The sequence below is a fragment of the Prinia subflava genome, chromosome 4 (genome assembly GCF_021018805.1).
Source record: "Prinia subflava isolate CZ2003 ecotype Zambia chromosome 4, Cam_Psub_1.2, whole genome shotgun sequence".
Lineage (NCBI taxonomy): Eukaryota > Metazoa > Chordata > Aves > Passeriformes > Cisticolidae > Prinia > Prinia subflava.
In genome coordinates this window covers 45,040,935-45,059,350 of record NC_086250.1, presented here as the reverse complement: position 1 = coordinate 45,059,350, position 18,416 = coordinate 45,040,935, and the positions used below count along the sequence as shown (strand labels likewise).

Here is an 18,416-nt window from a genome sequence, read left to right as displayed (position 1 = left end):
GATGAGGTCCCATACTCATGGCCTCAGTTACCTGCTACACAAATGGGAAACTCCGACAGTCTTTACAAGAGAATCAGCTTCTTTCAAGAATGTCATGTAGGACCTTTGCCTCATGCTGTAAAGCAACACAAAAGACAATTCAGAGAACTGAACATGTGAACTGTAGAATTGAAGACAAGTTGGAGAAACCACACAGACCACAGTTTCATAACCTGCTTTAAGTAAGTAAGTTTTTATATACAATGAGATGAACCCTTAGACAAAGCCCCCTTCTCAAATTTCTTACCTCATTTGTTACTTTAATTTGCAAGCATGGACGCTTTCATAGTTTCTTGCTTCAGAAGCAGTACTCCCAGGAATATCTCAACTTCCATCATAACCAAAAGAACTAATGAATCATTTCTGCCAACAAATTAGCAGAGGCTTCTTGGAATTTTGAGATCAAATTCCCAAAGTCTGCTGTTTATCCCCAAATTGCCCATTTGTATTTCTTGCACTTTCTCCTAGACAGTAAAAATAATACATTCAGAGAGGCAATCTGAACAATTCAGTATTTTTTTTTTACCATTATATCATAATATACCCTAAGCACCACCAATGCTAGTCAAGATTGTAGTCCATTTACATTAGGTTTCACCAAAATTACTTTCTTGTCAGATTATTCACAGGCAAGAAGTATTTATTTATTCCTTGTAATGGCATTTAAATGTGTGTCACTATTCTAGGCACCAAAACCATCTATTTATGCTCCTCTGAAATCAACAATATGTCATCAATGTGAAATAACTATAGGGATGCAAATTTTTTACCTATTTCCTTAATTGTGTAACATTTATCATAGGAAAAAAAAATCTTTGCAGTAATTCCTGTGTGAGTTTCTTTCTTTCCAGACACTTGGCCTCAGCTTTCCTGCCAAGCTTTCAGAACTTTAAATTGTTTAATATAGTCTTTGAACTGAGGTCAGGAAGAGGTCAGTTGGAGGCACTATCCCAAAGGGTTACTATATGCTTGTCTAAATGCAATGTATGGTCATCTTTAAAGGAGTGCTAAGCTGGCATTGAATGTAGTTTATCAGACAGAAAATATGTAGCATCTCATGATGCAAACTGTACTTTCTGACTGCTACACAGAGACCTTTCAATAGATCAATATACTATGCTTTTCTTAAAGTACCTTTAGATTTTTTAAATTAAGTTTGTCTATATTAAAAAATTACAACCACACAAGATCTTTCATTCACAGAGATGTTTATTTTTGTCTTCAATGTTTCTAGGGAATACCATTTCACTACAAAAGTGTCTCAGAGAAACTCCATTCAAAGTCTAGGCTTAAGAATGAAGGGAAAATATACTTTCAGCTGTACCAGTCCTGAGCAAAGTTTAAAAAAAAAATTTAAAAAAAATCCACTAGAGATAGGAAGCAGCACCAATTAAACCAGAGGGCCTCTTACTGATAATCTGCTCATGCTTTCTTTTCTGCTTGAGAATTGGTAAAAACTCAGGTAGGAAAAATTACTTTATTAGAATGTGGACATAAGATTCACAGTCCCAATCTCTCACCAAATACTACCCTTTTTTAATAGTCAGAGTCCAGGGCTTCAGTTTTACTTTCCATTAAGTAGTCAGGACTGCTAACAGCAAGACTGTTGCCCTCATGGTGTAACATTTTGTCTTACTCAAATTGGTAAATAAATATTTATTTAACACACTTCTTTTAATAAATATTTATTTCCTATCAATATCAAGTTCCTGAAAATTTACATTGTTCTTAGAAGTATACTACTCATAGCAGTTATAAAACTTCTGATAACATCAGGTCTCAAAACAATTCAAGTGGCTTACAATCTGTCTCGTTGTTTCAGTGAAAGAATTTCAAGCCATTGGTAACACTTGGTACTTAATAGTTGGTTTATCCAGGACATTCAGATTCAGTCTGACAAAGTAAATACTTCTAAGAGTCAGAACAGAAAAGGCACTTACTCATTTTGGGGAAGACACCTGGCAGGTAAGATTTTATTTCAAAATAACAAGCCCTTTTTCTAATAATAAAACCTTTAAAAAACTAGTTGGATAAACATAATCCCTATGAACAAAACCAACTAAGGTACCCCTTCCCAAGAAAGTTAATATTGTCCTTGACCAAGAAACTGAGAAATCTGAAAGCATCCAGAAATACTCACAAGTTTTATTCACTTCTCTGATATTCCAGTAGACCATCACAATTGGCTAGAAGAAAAAACCTCCTCCAAAGAATGGATGTTTTACAAATTGAAAGCCTCAAAAATTTCTGGACTGTTTTGTATTAGGTACTTGTATCAGCAATAAAATGTAAGATTCTAAAGTGTATAACCAGGAACACCACCTTGGTTACAACCAGCAACGTGTGACTTCAACCAGAGGAGTAAATCTTTTATCAAACTTCCTTGCAATTGAATCATTGCCTCAGTGATGCTCTGTGTAAGGCACTTAGTAAATTATAAGAGCATCTGACAGTACTGTTGGTAGTTTTGATGTGTTTGTGAGCATGCTCTAATAACGCTTCAAGATTAACAGGTTAAGGTGTGGAATAATCACTGAAAACAGCCATATGAATTACTGGCCACAAAACTCTTCAGAAGCCACATCCATTCTAGTCTAGGTTCATATCACCCTTGCAACATAAAGCTACCCTTTCCTTAGCAGTCCAGGAATTAGACTCTTTAAAAATGTGTAATAGCTAATTGTAGGAGAGGAATTAATTTTGTTCCTAAATCTTTCATCAAAATTTCCACCCTTTCAATAAACAACTTGTGTGCAAGAGTGAAATATTCATGGTATTTACTATTCAATTCACAAAATCCTACATCTTTAAGCCAAATGTCACTCAACCAGCCATCAAGAATTATAAAGCAAGACACACCTCTAAGAAGTATGTGTGTTACCTACTTCCAATACAGTACACAGAGAAAGGAACACCAAACAGACAAAAAAGACAAAGAAGCCATTATATGGCTCTTCTAGGGATTATTTTGAAAATGCATTTTCTTTCTTCTTCCTTCCCCCCTGCTTGTTACTTTGTCTTTTTGTTGGACTGAGGGTTTTTGAAGCTGTTTGACATTTAAGAAAAAGAAGCTTCCTATTTGGAATTTCTGTAGGAAAGCAGAGAAAGCACTCAGTATCTATGATCCTCAGATCTCCTTTTCTACCTGGGACTAAAAGCATTTTACCTGGCAACATTTGCCTCCATGAGCTGGAAAGAAATTTGCTTATTCTGCCACATTTGGAAGCCTCCCAGTGAAGAATCCCATTTGCAGAAACACAGATAGCTTCCATCCCAGAATGCCAGGTACCTCAGACAGAGTGCTTGAAAGGTACAGGATCAGTGTGACTGAATTTGCTTAGCAAGAATCTGTTCAGGTAGTCAATTATATAAAAACAAAGACAACAGTGACAAAATTGATATTCACCTCTAAGCTCCCACACACCATTTTTCTGTATGACCACATTTTAAAGAAATGAAAATATAATTGAAGAACTGGGAACAGCAGTCAAATTCCCCACTTAAAAAGCAGGTATAATAAATTACTTCAAACTCACTGCATACACTTATATTATAGATGTACTTAGGAGAAACAAAAGAAAAGGGAGAAGAAGGAATCAGGAATCAATGTATTTCCTTCAGAGGTGGGAGTAATGATAATACATGTAACCTGAAGAGATTTCCCTTGCCTAGATTAATTCATAGCTGAAGGCTGTTACAGAAAGAGATGATCAGTCAGATGCCAGATTTTCCTGCTCAGAGATCTGTGCCATCAGGAACTGGGCTTGGCATTGAAGCATTTTTATTTATTCTGTGCAAAGAAGAATCAGCTTGAAATAGATTATTCATGGATGTCAGTTATATATTAGATGCATATAAATGGCAAATTAGATCTGTGTTCCCAAAGTGGGTATTCAGAAAGTAGAATTGGCCTGACCCCTCATTTGTCTTAACAGATGCAAAGTGATTGAACAACTACCTCCTTCTTTAGTGACAAATACCTGGAACGATCTTTGAACCAAACAGAATTTGCAGTTTTTAGAATATAGTGATCTTGGGAAGAGGGTAAAGAGACACACTTCATTAGCCTGGGTTACATTTATTTCCTTTTTCTGCATCCTTTTGCTTCTTCATACAGAAGAGGAAAATTGCATGCACGTGGTTAGCAGATTATCAAAAAATACATTAAAAGTCTCTTTTCCTCAGCTATCTTCTCAGTAACTCCACTGTAAATTAGAGCTCCATTGGTCTACAGCTACATTTCTTAAAAGCTTGAGGAAGCACTTTCACTTTGCTTTGACCAAGATCAGTATTTATACTCAGATGTGCTGGTTTTGGCTGGGGTAATTAATTTTCTTCACAGCAGCTGGCATGGGGCTGTGTTTTAGATTTGTGCTGGAACCAGTGCTGATAACACAGAGATAGTTCAGCTGTTGCTGAGCAGAGGTTATGCAAAGCCTTTTCTGCTTCTCCTACTGTCCCACCATTGAGGCGGCTGGGGGTGCACAAGGAGTTGTGAGGGGACACAGCCAGGACAGCTGACCCCAACTGACCACAGGGTCACCCCAGACCATGTGGTGTTGTGCTCAGCATACAGAGCCCAGGGAAGGAGAAGAGGGGGATGTTTGGAGGGATGGTGTTTGTCTGCTCCAGTCACCATTACCTGTGGTGGAGCTCTGCCTTCCTGGGACAGCTGAACACCTGTCTGCCCATGGGAAGTGGTGAATGTTTTGCTTTGCTTGCATGTGCAGCTTTTATCTGTTAAATTGTCTTTATCCCAACCCATGAGTTTGCTGACTTTTACTTTTTGAATTCTCTACCCCACTGCACAGAGGGAGAATGCACAAACGGCTGTGTGGTACTTACTTACCAGCTAGGGTTAAACCATGACAGAAAACAGTGTAATCAAAGACTACACTTTTTTAGGTGGCCTAGATCCTGAAAACATAGTCTTGCTTAAGTAGTCCTCCCTCTGTCAAGATATGCCATACTTTCTACAATATAATTAACATTTTGGAAGTACATTTTAGAATATTGTTACTGAACAATATTTTTTCTGGTGGCAATTTTCTTATTAGATAAGGTTACAATTTTGTCTTTTACAAATCCCCAAATGGGACAGCAATTCTTAATAATAATCATTAAGAGCAAAGGAATATGCTTTTGCCCTTCATCGTCCATGTTTAACTGTACACCTAAACCTTCCTGTGCCCATTAAACTGTCTGCTCTTAAAATCTGCCACCACCAAACAGAGCAAGTTCATTCTGATGACTTTTATCTGTTTCCTATAATAAAAGGGGCAAGATTAGGATTGAATACATTAGAGTGATTCAGTGGTGGTTTTTCTAATTAATTTTTACCAACATGGTTAAATGAAGGCTGTAATCAGCTCCTGCATTACTAAGACTCTTGGATCTGAAACTAATTTGTTTTTTCACTGCATTTTCTTTCACTGTTTGAATCTCATGGTACAGTTTCGTTAGAGGGTACAAACATGGACTCCTAGGCCTCGTTCACAGACATAACACAGTCTTTTAGCACAATGTCTTAGGAAAGTCATGTAAACATCACTTGCTGTTGCGTAATAATATTTTCCAGCAAGCATGCAGTTTTCCATTGCTGTTGTACCATTCACTCCATTCTAGACAGGAAGTTACAATAATTTCTACAGAGCTCTGATTTGTAATTAACTTATGAAATACTTTTCTAAGTTTAATTAGTGATTAAATCCTGTTAATTCTTGTTAAAACATGGGTTCTTTAGATGTCAAGCTAAGCTCAATATCTGATTGCTGTCTTAGACAAGTCTAAGTCTCTTTTAACAGTTCCTCTTCTTTTTAAAACTTTGACAGCACAAACAAAAACCATCTGAGCATCTACAGTTTGACTGATTTTACTGTACATTTTTTGCTATTTTGAAGTTATAACCTTTCAAACTGAGACTGCTCTGATATAAGCTGAGGAATAATTTTGGGTTAGAAAAACCTCTGAAAGCTCAAACTGTGTTTCCAGCACACCCATATCTTAACACTGAGCTGGCTAGAACTATGGCATTTGCAAAATGCCATATTTGACTGACTGGTCCACTAGCCAAAACCAGCATTAACTTTTTATCTAATCTATCTTATTCCTGAGTAAGCACAGGCTAAATTTACTACAAGTATAGCACTTGCTGTTGCCTTTGGAGAAATTAAATGTAAATGCCTTTCTATTTCCCTATAGTTTCTGGTTTTGAATGAAGTATATCCAGACGCCCAAGTAGGGAGAAGAGCCAAATAAAGGCATGCCACAGAAAAAAAAAAAAACCTGAACAGATACAGTTCAAGAACCCTGGATAAAAAATACACAATAGACAGTTCCATGCCAAATCAATCCTGCTAACAAAGTAAAATCAATCAGCAAAACATAGGAAACAGTCAGGCTTTTGAGACAGGAGAGGAAAAAAGTAAAGAATTTAAGATGCAACATGTGAAGTTTAGAAGACCTGCCTAAACACTACAGTGAACCAACAGAACAAATTCTAGAAAGTACTGTCTCACATGGCTACTCGAAAATGTGCTATTCATAATATTAAAAAAATAAAGTGCACAAATTATAAAATCAAACCATTTTTGAGATTTTACAATCTATGCCCCAAAACATCAAATATCTAGATAAATACATAATAGATTAAAACTTCAGTCATATTCTTAATTATTGACTCTTAATGTCAAGAATTTAAAATTTTTAAATGTAATTTATTTATTACTACTTCCTTTGTTGGAAACAAGATTTTATATGGAATAATTCAACCTGCTACTGAGTAGAAGAATTTTTGTTTGTCTCCATTACGTAGATTTAAATTAATGAACAAAAGAGATCAGTCAACTGCATACTTTTTCTTTTTCTTATATCACCTATAATTAATGGCAAAGATAGGAAGATAAAAGACTGAATTACTGTACATTTTATCAACGAACTATTTATACTTAATTTTCCCCCCTTTCTCCCCCCTTTTCCTTTCTGAAACCAGACAATCAATCAGCACATAAAAGAACTCATTTACATGGAACACTATCACACTTGTCTTTGTGGGGCCACCATTTCATGAACATCCCAGGATGTATGGCTGTTGAAAACTGGTGCATATATAGATTTAACAAATAACAGTTCTTATGCAGAGAGCAATCACAGAGAAAAATAGCTAATCAGAACACATTACAACATTAATTTTTCACTTTTATAAATGGAGTAAAGATGCTTTTAAATATATTTACAGTTAGAAAAAAAGACTTAGGATTACTACAAGTCAAAATTATTTAGAAATTATGAAAGTGAAGTTCATTTAAATTATATTATGAACAGAGTCAAATGCAGTATTTTGCTTAGAATTTGTCTACTCTGCTGTCAGTATTGTCATATCCCTTTAATCACCAACAGGCAAAAACTTTACTTAATGCTAAACCAAGCATCATTGCAATGAAACTCTGGCAACCTAACAGTTCAGTTAAAACCACCACAGCTTTTAAGATCCTAGCTGACTTCTGTAGCACCTGTAGTAGAAATTGCTCTGCAATGCCTTGTTCCATAAAGAACAGTGAGACTTTTTGCATTCTTTTTGATAACCATACTTGTACTATGTTTTTGAGATTATTCTCTAGAGACAGCTGAATCATAGCAAAATCCACTCCATCCTTCCTTTCAAACCAAATGGCTACTTAATTGTGAAGATAGAGTCCTTTTGTTGGCAGTGCTGGGTGGTTTATTCACATAAACTTAAATAAAAATACATTTCCCATTTAGTGAATTACTAGTAATAGATTATTATTTCTTTGCAAGAAAATCTGAAATGTGTTAGAATTCATTACATTTCAAATTAGAAACACATTTCATAAAACTTCTTGCAATGAGATTTACTATCCTTACACTGCTCACTTCACATAATTTCAGCTCTTTTGTAATCCATTACATCAGTATATTCTGGAAATAGTCCCACCTAAAAATAAAATATAAAAAAATAAAGTTGAGAAGCATGTATTTTTCTTTTAAAAACTAGTGTATGTTATTTTGAACACTAGCCCGGCCCCAAAAACATTTAAGAACCTTAAAAAGCATTGTTTTACAGATACTAAATTTGGCCAGGTAACAGCAATGAACAGACATCCTATTTAGTAAGATAAAGCAGAATACATAATAAACAGGTCAGTAGTTATCCATCTGAAATAGCCTATAATTAACATTTGATGTCTAAAAAGTTTAAACAGCAACACCAAGGAATGAGGTATGTATGTTCTCAGATATCACATCAGACTCTCATTTTATGCAACTAACTGTATTTCACAACTAGCATCTTACAAAATAGAACAGTACCATTGTGCCTGTAGAAGTACTGCATTAAAAACAGAAAAATACATTACTACAAGAAACCACCAAACATCACAATTGTCAGGGGCTACAAAAATCCATTGCTTTTAAGCTGTTAAGAAGACATCTCATATGTGGGTAATAATTTGGGCCTGGATTCACTACCAAGAAGGTCCATCCAACTCACATAGGCTTAAAAATATATTTACTTTGAATGAAAAAGAAAAGGCTCACAGGAGTGTAAGTGCCCTACCTCACTAAAAAGGGCTAAATGGACTTTTGTACTGAACCAGAATATATAATTTAAAATCTATACATGAATTGCATGTATGTATCAAAACACTTATTGGTTGTAAACAAAAATGCAAAATCTGTATTCACAAAAATATTTTATTGGTAATTTTACATAATACCAGATGGTATTGTAAATAGTTCTGCTCTTTATCAGTATATTGCTAAGTGCGTAAATGTTTTCTGTTTATGCCATAAAGTAGGATACTCAGTATTTTTCAAATGATTTATGACATAATATATTCTAATAGGCCAATTCAATATTAAATAAATTGATTCAGGAAAAAAAATCATAGTACTGTTATTTCCTTATTCTTGTGTAACATCTGATATTCCTGTACTGAAACGATAAGTGACTATGTGACACTAAAAAAATCTGGGGCAAGGAAACAGCACTACGCAGAAATGTGAACAGCAGTTCTGTTCTTTTTAAAGCTTTTCCAAACTTCCATATTTCCAAACAGTTTTTGCCAAATGCATCACCATCTGAGGTTCAGTATTTGTTACACAACACAAAATACCAGTGTACAGCGACAATGCAGTACTTTACCTGAATTGCAAGGTTAACTAATCAATGCTTAGAATGTGTTTTCTATTTTGCTTGTAAACATTACAATAAGTGTTTTAAGTGTCAAAAAATATTGGTGAAACTATCAACATAATTCAGTAACAGTAATCTAGTAAAATGTGTCAAACATTGGCAAAAATCCATACAAATGTTTTCTTTAATAACATTTTTCCTATTTAACCACACCAAGTACCAGCAGGTGTTTTTAAGAAGATAATTATTATGAAAATTCTGTTGCAGCAATAATTGATTAAGTTGATTTTTGACTTGCATACAGATAACTATGTTCCACAATTCTCAAATAATACATATTTAGGCAGCTTGAACTATGTTATAAAAATTTAAATTCAATACATGCCAATAGTAGAGACTCCAAGAGTTGTGTTAGAATTCACTAAACTAAAAGTGAAAATGGACATACCAATAACACTGCATAATGAACATTCAAACCACATTTTCATGGCACCCTTACACATGTATATTAAAAAGTTGGTCTGAAGATGCTTCATAAGCATCTTACTTTTAAATTACTATAGAATCACAGAATAAGCTGAGAGTTGGAAGGGACCCAAAAGGGTCACAGAGTCCAAATTCTGGCTCTGCACCAGACAGCCCCAAGAGTCACACCATGTGCCTGAGAGTGTTGTTCAAACTCTTCTTGCTCTGTCAGGCTGGTGCTGTGACCACTTCCCTGGGGAGCCTGTCCTAGTGCCCAACACCCTCTGGGTGAGAAACCTTTTGTGGTATCTAACCTAAACCTCCCCTGACTCAGCTTCATGCTGTTAGAGTTTCTACCACTGCATTGTTTTTCTTTTTTTTTTAAACTGCATTATGCTCCAGTCAACATATCAATTATGTATGACTAATCTGTCATGAAAATGTGGTAACAAGTGACAGAACTTATGTATTTGCATGTTTTGAAGAGACTAAAGAAACTGGAGGAAATAAACTTTAATGAGATTCCCCATTCAGTGATGATGCTTCTCCTCTGGGTGAAGAGGACCTGGACATTCCCCTCTCTGTGTTGTCAGAGCTAGAACCACTCTGACTGTGTTGATCTGCAGAAGCAGCACTGGAAGCAGGTGGTGACTTAGTTTTCTCCTTAAAGTCTGTAATAATGACTGTCAGATCTCCAACGGTAACTTCCAAATGCTGAGCACTACTCCGATCCACATTTTTCAACCTTGGCCTAAATAAAGCAAATAATCATATTAAAAGCACACACATCATCGTGTTATCTTGTCTCCCTCCTTTTTGAAAGAGCTCTGGAGAATACATGTGTATATAAGACTTCTTTTTGCAACATGTAATATGTAGAAAAACAATGTACCAGAAGTATTAATGGTAGAGTGTTTCCTAGTATGTTCTACAATGAAATATAATTGAATATAATACATTAAAATCTCCTAGAAGTATTTAGAGCTGACATTTTGAATACTGTCACTGTGTAGCAATATGAATGCGTTGCATATGTGAAGGTTTTTACTTTTAAAACCCAAATCTTTCTTTATTGTGATTATGCAAAGTTAGAAATTTGATCCAGGGAAACATCCATCTCTGCAGCAGCCTGAAGCAACAATTTTAAGTAGAAAATGATGTTCAGTAATGAAGATGTTGGTGTCTGTCTTTTGAATTCAACAGCACAGACAGTGCAGCAGGTGTTACCTTATTTCAAAACCTCATTAGGACTGCTAGTATACTATTTGAACTGGACTTCGTATTCACAGTAGAACTCTGGTATTCCTGCCATAGGCTCTGCTTTAAATTATGCAGAGATGAATGTTACATACAGTGTGGACAGAGTAAGTCTCTTCATTCAATCTTCCAATTGTATTTTTCACAATAAAAAGAACTAAAGAAAAATTTCACTTATATTTTGCCATCATATTTTTGCTAGTGACATGCATAAAGCACTTTCAATTTAGTCCTTTCCCATGATCACCATGAAAAACTGGTACCAGACAGCTGAATTCATCCAAGCAGTTATGAACAGCACAGTTTGTGCATTTACCTGACTGCACAGCTACCACTGGCTCAAGCTGCTATAAAATAATAAAGCATCAATAAAATAATGACTCACATGTTTGCAGATGTGATAACAGGAAAGCTCTAACCTTTACCCTATCATCAACTTTGTTTGAAGTAGAATTGGTTCCCATTCACTTCAGCTGAAACAACTCACACCTTTTCTCCACTAGACCTGAGATAGGCTTTGACATCATGTTCCCCTGAGGCTGAAGCAGCACGACTGAAAAACCTGAAAATCTGCTGATATGCATCATGGGAATAGAGAGAAAACTTCAGAATTATCAACAGCAAGTGCTGTGTACCTGGAGCTTATTAATTATATTGAGTGTGCATGAAGATTTTTATAGTTGTTTCCAGCAATAATATACACATTTAAAAAAATCTTTAAAAAGAAATGGATATACTTTTCTCAAAGAATACTGAAGAAATTTGCATAAACTAACCAAGCATTCTTAACTTACTATCCTACCTAGTGAAACAATTAAAAAAATAGCAATTCTTCATGCAAGGTAATACTGGTATTTCAGTCCAAGATTATATTTTAGTTATTTTTCAAATCTCCTTACTCTTTCCCTATCTCACTTTTTGCATTTTTACTGTATTACTGCAATTTACTAACATTTTAATTTATAGTTTTTAATTGGCTTAACTAAAGCTCACTATGCTAACATCAAATGCTTTGTAACTGAAGTACTTCAGCTGCATGAGGTAAGCTTGTAAATTTGAGTATTTAAAAGAGAAAAAAGGAAAGGGAATAACACCTCAGTGTCCTTAATCTTGGCAATGACTTTCCTAATGACTTCTCTCTACTGATTCTCAGTCCCTCCCTTGTTCTGATCCTGATGATCCTATTTCAGGCACAACAGAAGCATCTGCTACTTCTCTGCACAACTAATCCCAAAGGATATTTCTTGGCTGGACTGTTTTGGAGTGCCTCCAAAAAAAAAAAAATCAATAGTTCCTCCCACATTTGCTTAGACTACATGGCTTATATACTTCTCAGCTTTTTTGACACAGAATTCTTGCCACAATAACTTTATGTTTAGATTACGATGAATTCGGGATTAAATCTACTGCTTCCTTACTTACAGCAAGATCAAGGCTTTTACCACTGCTTGTCTGTACTGCAATATTTCATGTTTTCAGTTTTAAGAGTCCTTCAGCATCCCAGATATAGCATAGAGACTTCTATTACTAGGTAATACACATACATATCCTGTCACATTAATTTATGTCCTAGTTCAGCCCTTCAAAGCTGAAGGGTTCTACAAGGCTTTCAATAATTAAGTTATTTTCTCTGCTCATCTGCAGTCTGGTACTGGTTCTCTCTCCTTCTATTACTATTTTGCATGAAAACTAATCACTCCCATCCTCTCTTTTTTTCCAGAGATTAATATAATCAATTTGTCTATCAACAGTTTTGTGTGGTATAAAAAATACTGCTATGAACCCTTAAAACAATATCCTAAATAACCTTTAAAAAGGTCTTTCCTTCTTTCTCTGTTCAGCTGATCTCCACCTTCTGGCCACAACTACATACTGCAGGTCTTCTTTGTATTTTACAGATAGCCTAAACCAATAAACTTCACACCAATACATAATCTGCTTGCCACAGCACTCAGTAAAATCAAAGAACATTCTTATTTCTATTTGTAAATTACATTTTATCAATACTGCAAAAGTTTTAAATTTTTACCTGGTTTTCTTATGACTGTTCTTTTTGCTTGTTGTTTCTTTTTCACTTTTTTCCTTTTCTACTTTGTCTTTTTTCTCTTTCTTTGATTGTGTAGGGGGCACAAATTGCTGAGGAACCTGTTGTGCAACCAGCTGAGAGACAGGTCGAGGTTTCCTGTGTGCACATATATATAGACATGCTTAATGCTTAGGCTTTGCAAGTCTCAAACTGTCTACACGTCAGTTATTAACATTAACCATCACTGGAAGAAGAAATACAGTTTAAACATATCTTGCTGCTAATACTTCATTAAGATAGCATACAAAATTTAAACCCATTATAGCCTTTTATTTCACTTACTTGCATTATCAACAAATGAGATTACCTTTTTTTTTATTTTACAGGATTTAGAGACCATACTTGCACTGTGCCCTCCTCTCACAGCTGTCATTTCCAGACAGAGAGTTCAGAACGAGCTCCAAAAGACAACTCTTCCAGAAATTGCTTTACCACCCACTCCCAGCCCCTTCAAATGCTGAAATGGTCTAATTTGAGTCTACTCCAATACAGAAGTAGACAATCCATATCACAAAAAGGAAAAAGCTGACCTTTGAGGTATCAGAGCTAAAGCCATTGGTGGCCTTATAGAATAAAACTTAAGTGTTTTCAGCTCAAACAGATTTATTTGAGGCAATAATAAATCCCGTTATGTATAATTTTTGTCATGTTGTTCACTGGAAGAAAACACACTGCCAATTAATATTAGTAGGATATAGCTGTCAGAACACATATACTTTGGAAGCTAGCAACAAAAAGATAAGACCACATTCCATCAGTATATACAGTGCAGGTTTTATTTCCAAGTTTTGGTCCAAACCGAAAACCAGTGTGAGAAGAGCAATGGCAGGCAAAAGAATTTCAACAGTTTATTATTTTTATGTTTTCAAAAATATTATTTTGAAATGGATTAATTTTTTATTCAGTTTTGTATTGTAACACATGGATCCTAGTTTGAAATGAAATATTTTACTCGTTCCATTGCAAGTATATTTACTTGTCCTGTAGTTTTGGAATTAAAAAATTTCAAGTCATGATATATAAAAAAGTTTCTGTTATTAAGACTTTGAAGATGTAAATTTCTTCTGCAAAAGAATGGTTACCCTGCCAAGCTCTTGGGTTTTGTTAGTTGGATTGTGATGTTACGTTTTTTAAAACAGAAAAAGCACAAATTATATGCACTGTGATACTCTGAAAATACAAAAGCGTTATTAAAGCAACAGACGCTATCAGCTCACACACATACTTATTTATCCCAACCCACAGGATCACACTACTGGCACTTCTTGCTAGGGTGAAGAAATGAGAAAAATAACAAATGCAAGAAATCAAGGCAGCTCCCATTAACAAGTTATATTTTCAGTAATGGTTCCAATATTTCAAGTTACAGAGTGAAAGCCAAATTACAAGAATTTATAAAGTGTGGGAAAGACAGTTAATATAAATCAATTGATATTTCATGAGTCTTCATAGTAAGTTCTTAATGAATTAAATTAAAAGAAAGATTAATAATAAGTTGTCTACAAAACAGAACTTTGGGATAAAAGCTAGACTACCCCTTACCCACTCATGAACTGAGCCTACGCTGACTCCTGGAAGGAGAAAGAACAGGAACAAATCACTTCAGTGAAAACTACCCAGCTTATAGCACTAGGACTTTGCAAAGCACACACCGTATTAAGCCCACAGTGAACAACTCAAATGGACTCAATGGACTACAAATGTGTGGGTTAAGAGAGTACACAACACATTTTTAAGAAAACTTGTGTCAGAATTTTTTCAACCTTTTGTCACAGTTGTTCAAAACTGAGCAAGAACTACCAAGGTGTAATTTATGCACAAGCTTATCATTTCAGGTGGAAAACAGATGTGATATATAAAGAAAACTGATGATCTGTCTTGAACTAAAGATGCTCCAGGAGACAGGGATACAGTTTGCCATGACAGTCAAGTGACAATCCCATTGTTACTACACTGACCTGAGAGAATGATCGGACATGTTACTTATGAACTGAGACACTAGTGAACTTGACATATAAAGAATTGTTTCCCAGGAATGTGGACAACACCATGATTATGCAGACTTGTTAAAAAGGGGTGGAGAGGGGAAAAAAACAATCTTAGCCAAATAAGTTCTCAATTTATAGCAGTTTCAGTTCCTGATGGCAAACTAGATAATTTCTATTAGAGTACAGCTGGAAAATTAAGTTTAGTTCTAAGTACTAGGCTTAGAACTTTTTTCCTAATACCATAAAACAAATGAGACTGAAAAAAAAAAATCCTTGTAACAAGGAACAGAAGTCAGTAAAGACAAAAAAACCACAGTGAAATCATGGTTTGGAAGATGCACTAAAAATCAATCAAGAGGTTTCTATGTGGCCTTGCTGTGACAGGAGATTCCTTCCAGTAAACAGCCATCTTTTTTGTTGTCAATTTTTTCTACAGCTATCAGCTATATCTCTGTTCTAAATTTTATTATCTGCTTTCTCACATCCCAATTTATTCAATGAGGCATTCAAGGTTCCTGTCTTAAAAACATTGAGAAAAAAAAAGTAATTCATCTCTCAACACTAGGGATGTCTTTCAAGTGCTCAATTTTTTTCCCCAGGTACTCAAAAGGGGCTAATGAACTGCAACCAAGTCATGCAGGTGTCAGGAGATAACCCTACTACATTCATGAAGCTTGAACCTGATAGGATTGTTCCTGCTTAGTGGTAGCTGAATCATGTCATTCAGCTAAGTATGAATAAATTCATAGAGAAAAGGCTATTTCAGAGACGATAAGAGGAACTATCCCTGTAACAGGAAATTGATTTTGATGATTTGCCAAAATACAACATTTTAAATCACTCATTTTCAAACCAGTTAAAGACTCCTTGTAATGCACTGCTACAGATTAAGTAGATAAAATGTTAACACTGCCTTTTGTTTATATTTATGGTAATTTGCTCTTTAAGAATATTCAAGAGCACCTGAGCTAATTGGTGTTTAGAAAGAGATTCTATAATCTTCTGCTTTAAGATTACAAGCATTTTTGCCTCAATCGCTGGACCACTATTGGACCACAACTGAACAATCCAGAAATACAAGCAGAAATGTTCATAAAAACAATACCTATTATTTAGCCAGCCCCTAAAGGCTTTGTATTTTAGCCTAGTAATTCCACTTTAGTAATTTGAAGGAGAACACTAAGAAAGACATACACTATTACAGAAGATAAGAGATAGCAATTCTTTCCAGAGGTGAACTTTATGGTTTAAGCATTGTAGCCATATCAAAAAACTGATTTATTGAGCTTCCAAGAGATCTCTAAATGTCACATCTCTGAATATTACACCTCCCCTTCTCTACTACCTAGTTTCCCTTTTCAGTGTTATCTTTCCTCTAAGTTGACATCAGCCATACTTTTACCTACACTTCTATTCCAATCTCATTCATTACAGTTTTATTAATTATATAATTCCAATGATGTTTTCAAGGTCTATCTTGATAGGCACTTCAGAGTCTCCTTTAAAAAGTTAGGAAAACTAGCACTTTTGGCCTTTAAACAGCCAATAACAGTAATTAAGACAAACAAGAATAAAGTTTTGTCTTTCCTAAAATTCCCATAAGTGCTCAAAAACAAAGATAACATCATTTTAACTCTAGTCTTCTTGTTGCATGATGTGACTACATTTTATCTTACCAGGTTTGATCTAGCTGCTGATTTAGGAAGTGTTTATTTATAGAGGCTGCAGAAACTTGTCTTTGCTTTAGCAGAGCATTTGTCTGCAGAAATCATTCAGTACTGACACTCTCAAAGGAAGAAAATATTTAATACTGTGAAGGATGGACTGGTTTTCCTTGTTGACATTCTTAAAAAAATCTTAATAGCACAGCAATTTACATGCCTAGAGATGAAAAATACTCAAGAAGACCACATGATATCTGGAACTGTTGCTCTGAGTCATTTCCATGACCCAGAGCTCAGCACAATACCTTGCTGCACATAAATAATTTTGGACATCTCACAGCAGTACATGCTTCCTTGATTTCCTTCACCTAGCACTGACCAATAACCTATGTTAATAGAATTCTGACTGATTTGATACATTGAATAACTTGGTCTCATTACAGCAAAGCAGATCCATTTTGAGAACCAAAATAAACAAAAAATATCCATACAATACTAATGACCAACACATACACTGGAAGTTCAGTAAACTCTCAGTTGCCTGAATTGTGCATGAAACATGCAGACAACCAAACTGGCTAATGCTGAAGCATCTTGGTGTTTAGCTGAATTTAATTTATATAGAGCACAATTTATACATTTGCACAGTGCTGCTTTTGTAGCCATCACAAGCCCATAAAGCACCTAATGTCTTCTGCAGTACTCTGAGTATAAGATCTAATTCTGACAGACCTGAACTACTTATCTGTCAATCAGCTCTAGGGTTCCTCTGCCACAGTCTGGAAACATGGAACATGACGGGGCCAACTGTGACAGTTTTTCCATGAACCAACTCCAAATCTACCTGCATCTCAGGAGAGTCCTGCATGTGAAGTTGGGAGCAGATTTGTCCCTTTGGTGCCACATACCCTGAATGGCCAGAGCCACCCAAATTAGACTGCCAAGTAGCACACAGTGCTGCCAAGCACATGAGACTGCTGAAAGCTCAGTGCAGAGACATCAGCAGTCCAACAGAGCAGCCAACACATTAGCTTTGATTTAGTGGGAGCCATCCTGGACTTGAAGTGGTCCACACAGAACCAGTACTCATATCCTCCCATTATCCACAGATCTCAGAACATAACCTATGCTTTTTTACACCTACATCTAGATATCTGCATGCTATAATTAACTCCCAGTGCTTTTTACAACCTGTTGAGGGAAGTGTATTGTCATCTATTATGTGCAGTTTAGAGGCTTCAGACATTCTGAAGAATGGGCAACTTACTCAAAGGCACACTCTTTCCTCAAACTATATCTCCTGTTTTGTATATTTTATTACTGCAGAAATAGTAAAATTACAATTTCCCAGTTGAAACACAATGGGTCTAGACTAAGGAATTGCTGTCACCTCAGCATTCAATCAAGCTGAAAGATGTTTTTTAATAGAAAACCTGGATCCAGAACATCAGCCAAGCAGAGCTTCCATTTTACTGTGATCCTTTCCCTCCCTTTCCTCTTCTCAAGTCCAACCACCTCCTGGTATCAATTCAGGCCAATAGCTCTTGCCAGAGGCTTATCCTGTCTCAAGTGGCAAATTATCCATTTTCTAAAGCTAGGGACACACACAACTTATCTAAAAACTTTTAAAATAGCACATTAGACCTGCTACTTAAGTCTACTACTGGGCTCTGGTCAACTTACTTGTCAAACTTTTCCTCCAATAACTAGAGAATAATCTAGTCCAGCTTTACTTAGCTATCAAAAAGCTGATACAATTTTAA

General features: G+C 35.5%; 1 protein-coding gene across 1 annotated transcript in view; it reads right to left on the bottom strand.

Moving 5' to 3' along the window:
- Nucleotides 1-1,230: 1,230 nt before the first annotated feature.
- Nucleotides 1,231-18,416, bottom strand: part of YAF2 (YY1 associated factor 2) — a 31,428-nt gene continuing 14,242 nt past the window's right edge. The window contains exons 3-4 of the mRNA XM_063396629.1: nucleotides 12,945-13,097; nucleotides 1,231-10,409 (exon numbers count right to left, since the gene is read on the bottom strand). Of these exons, the coding sequence (XP_063252699.1) occupies nucleotides 10,172-10,409; nucleotides 12,945-13,097 (391 nt within the window). The 3' untranslated portion in view covers nucleotides 1,231-10,171. The remainder of the gene's footprint in view (nucleotides 10,410-12,944; nucleotides 13,098-18,416) is intronic.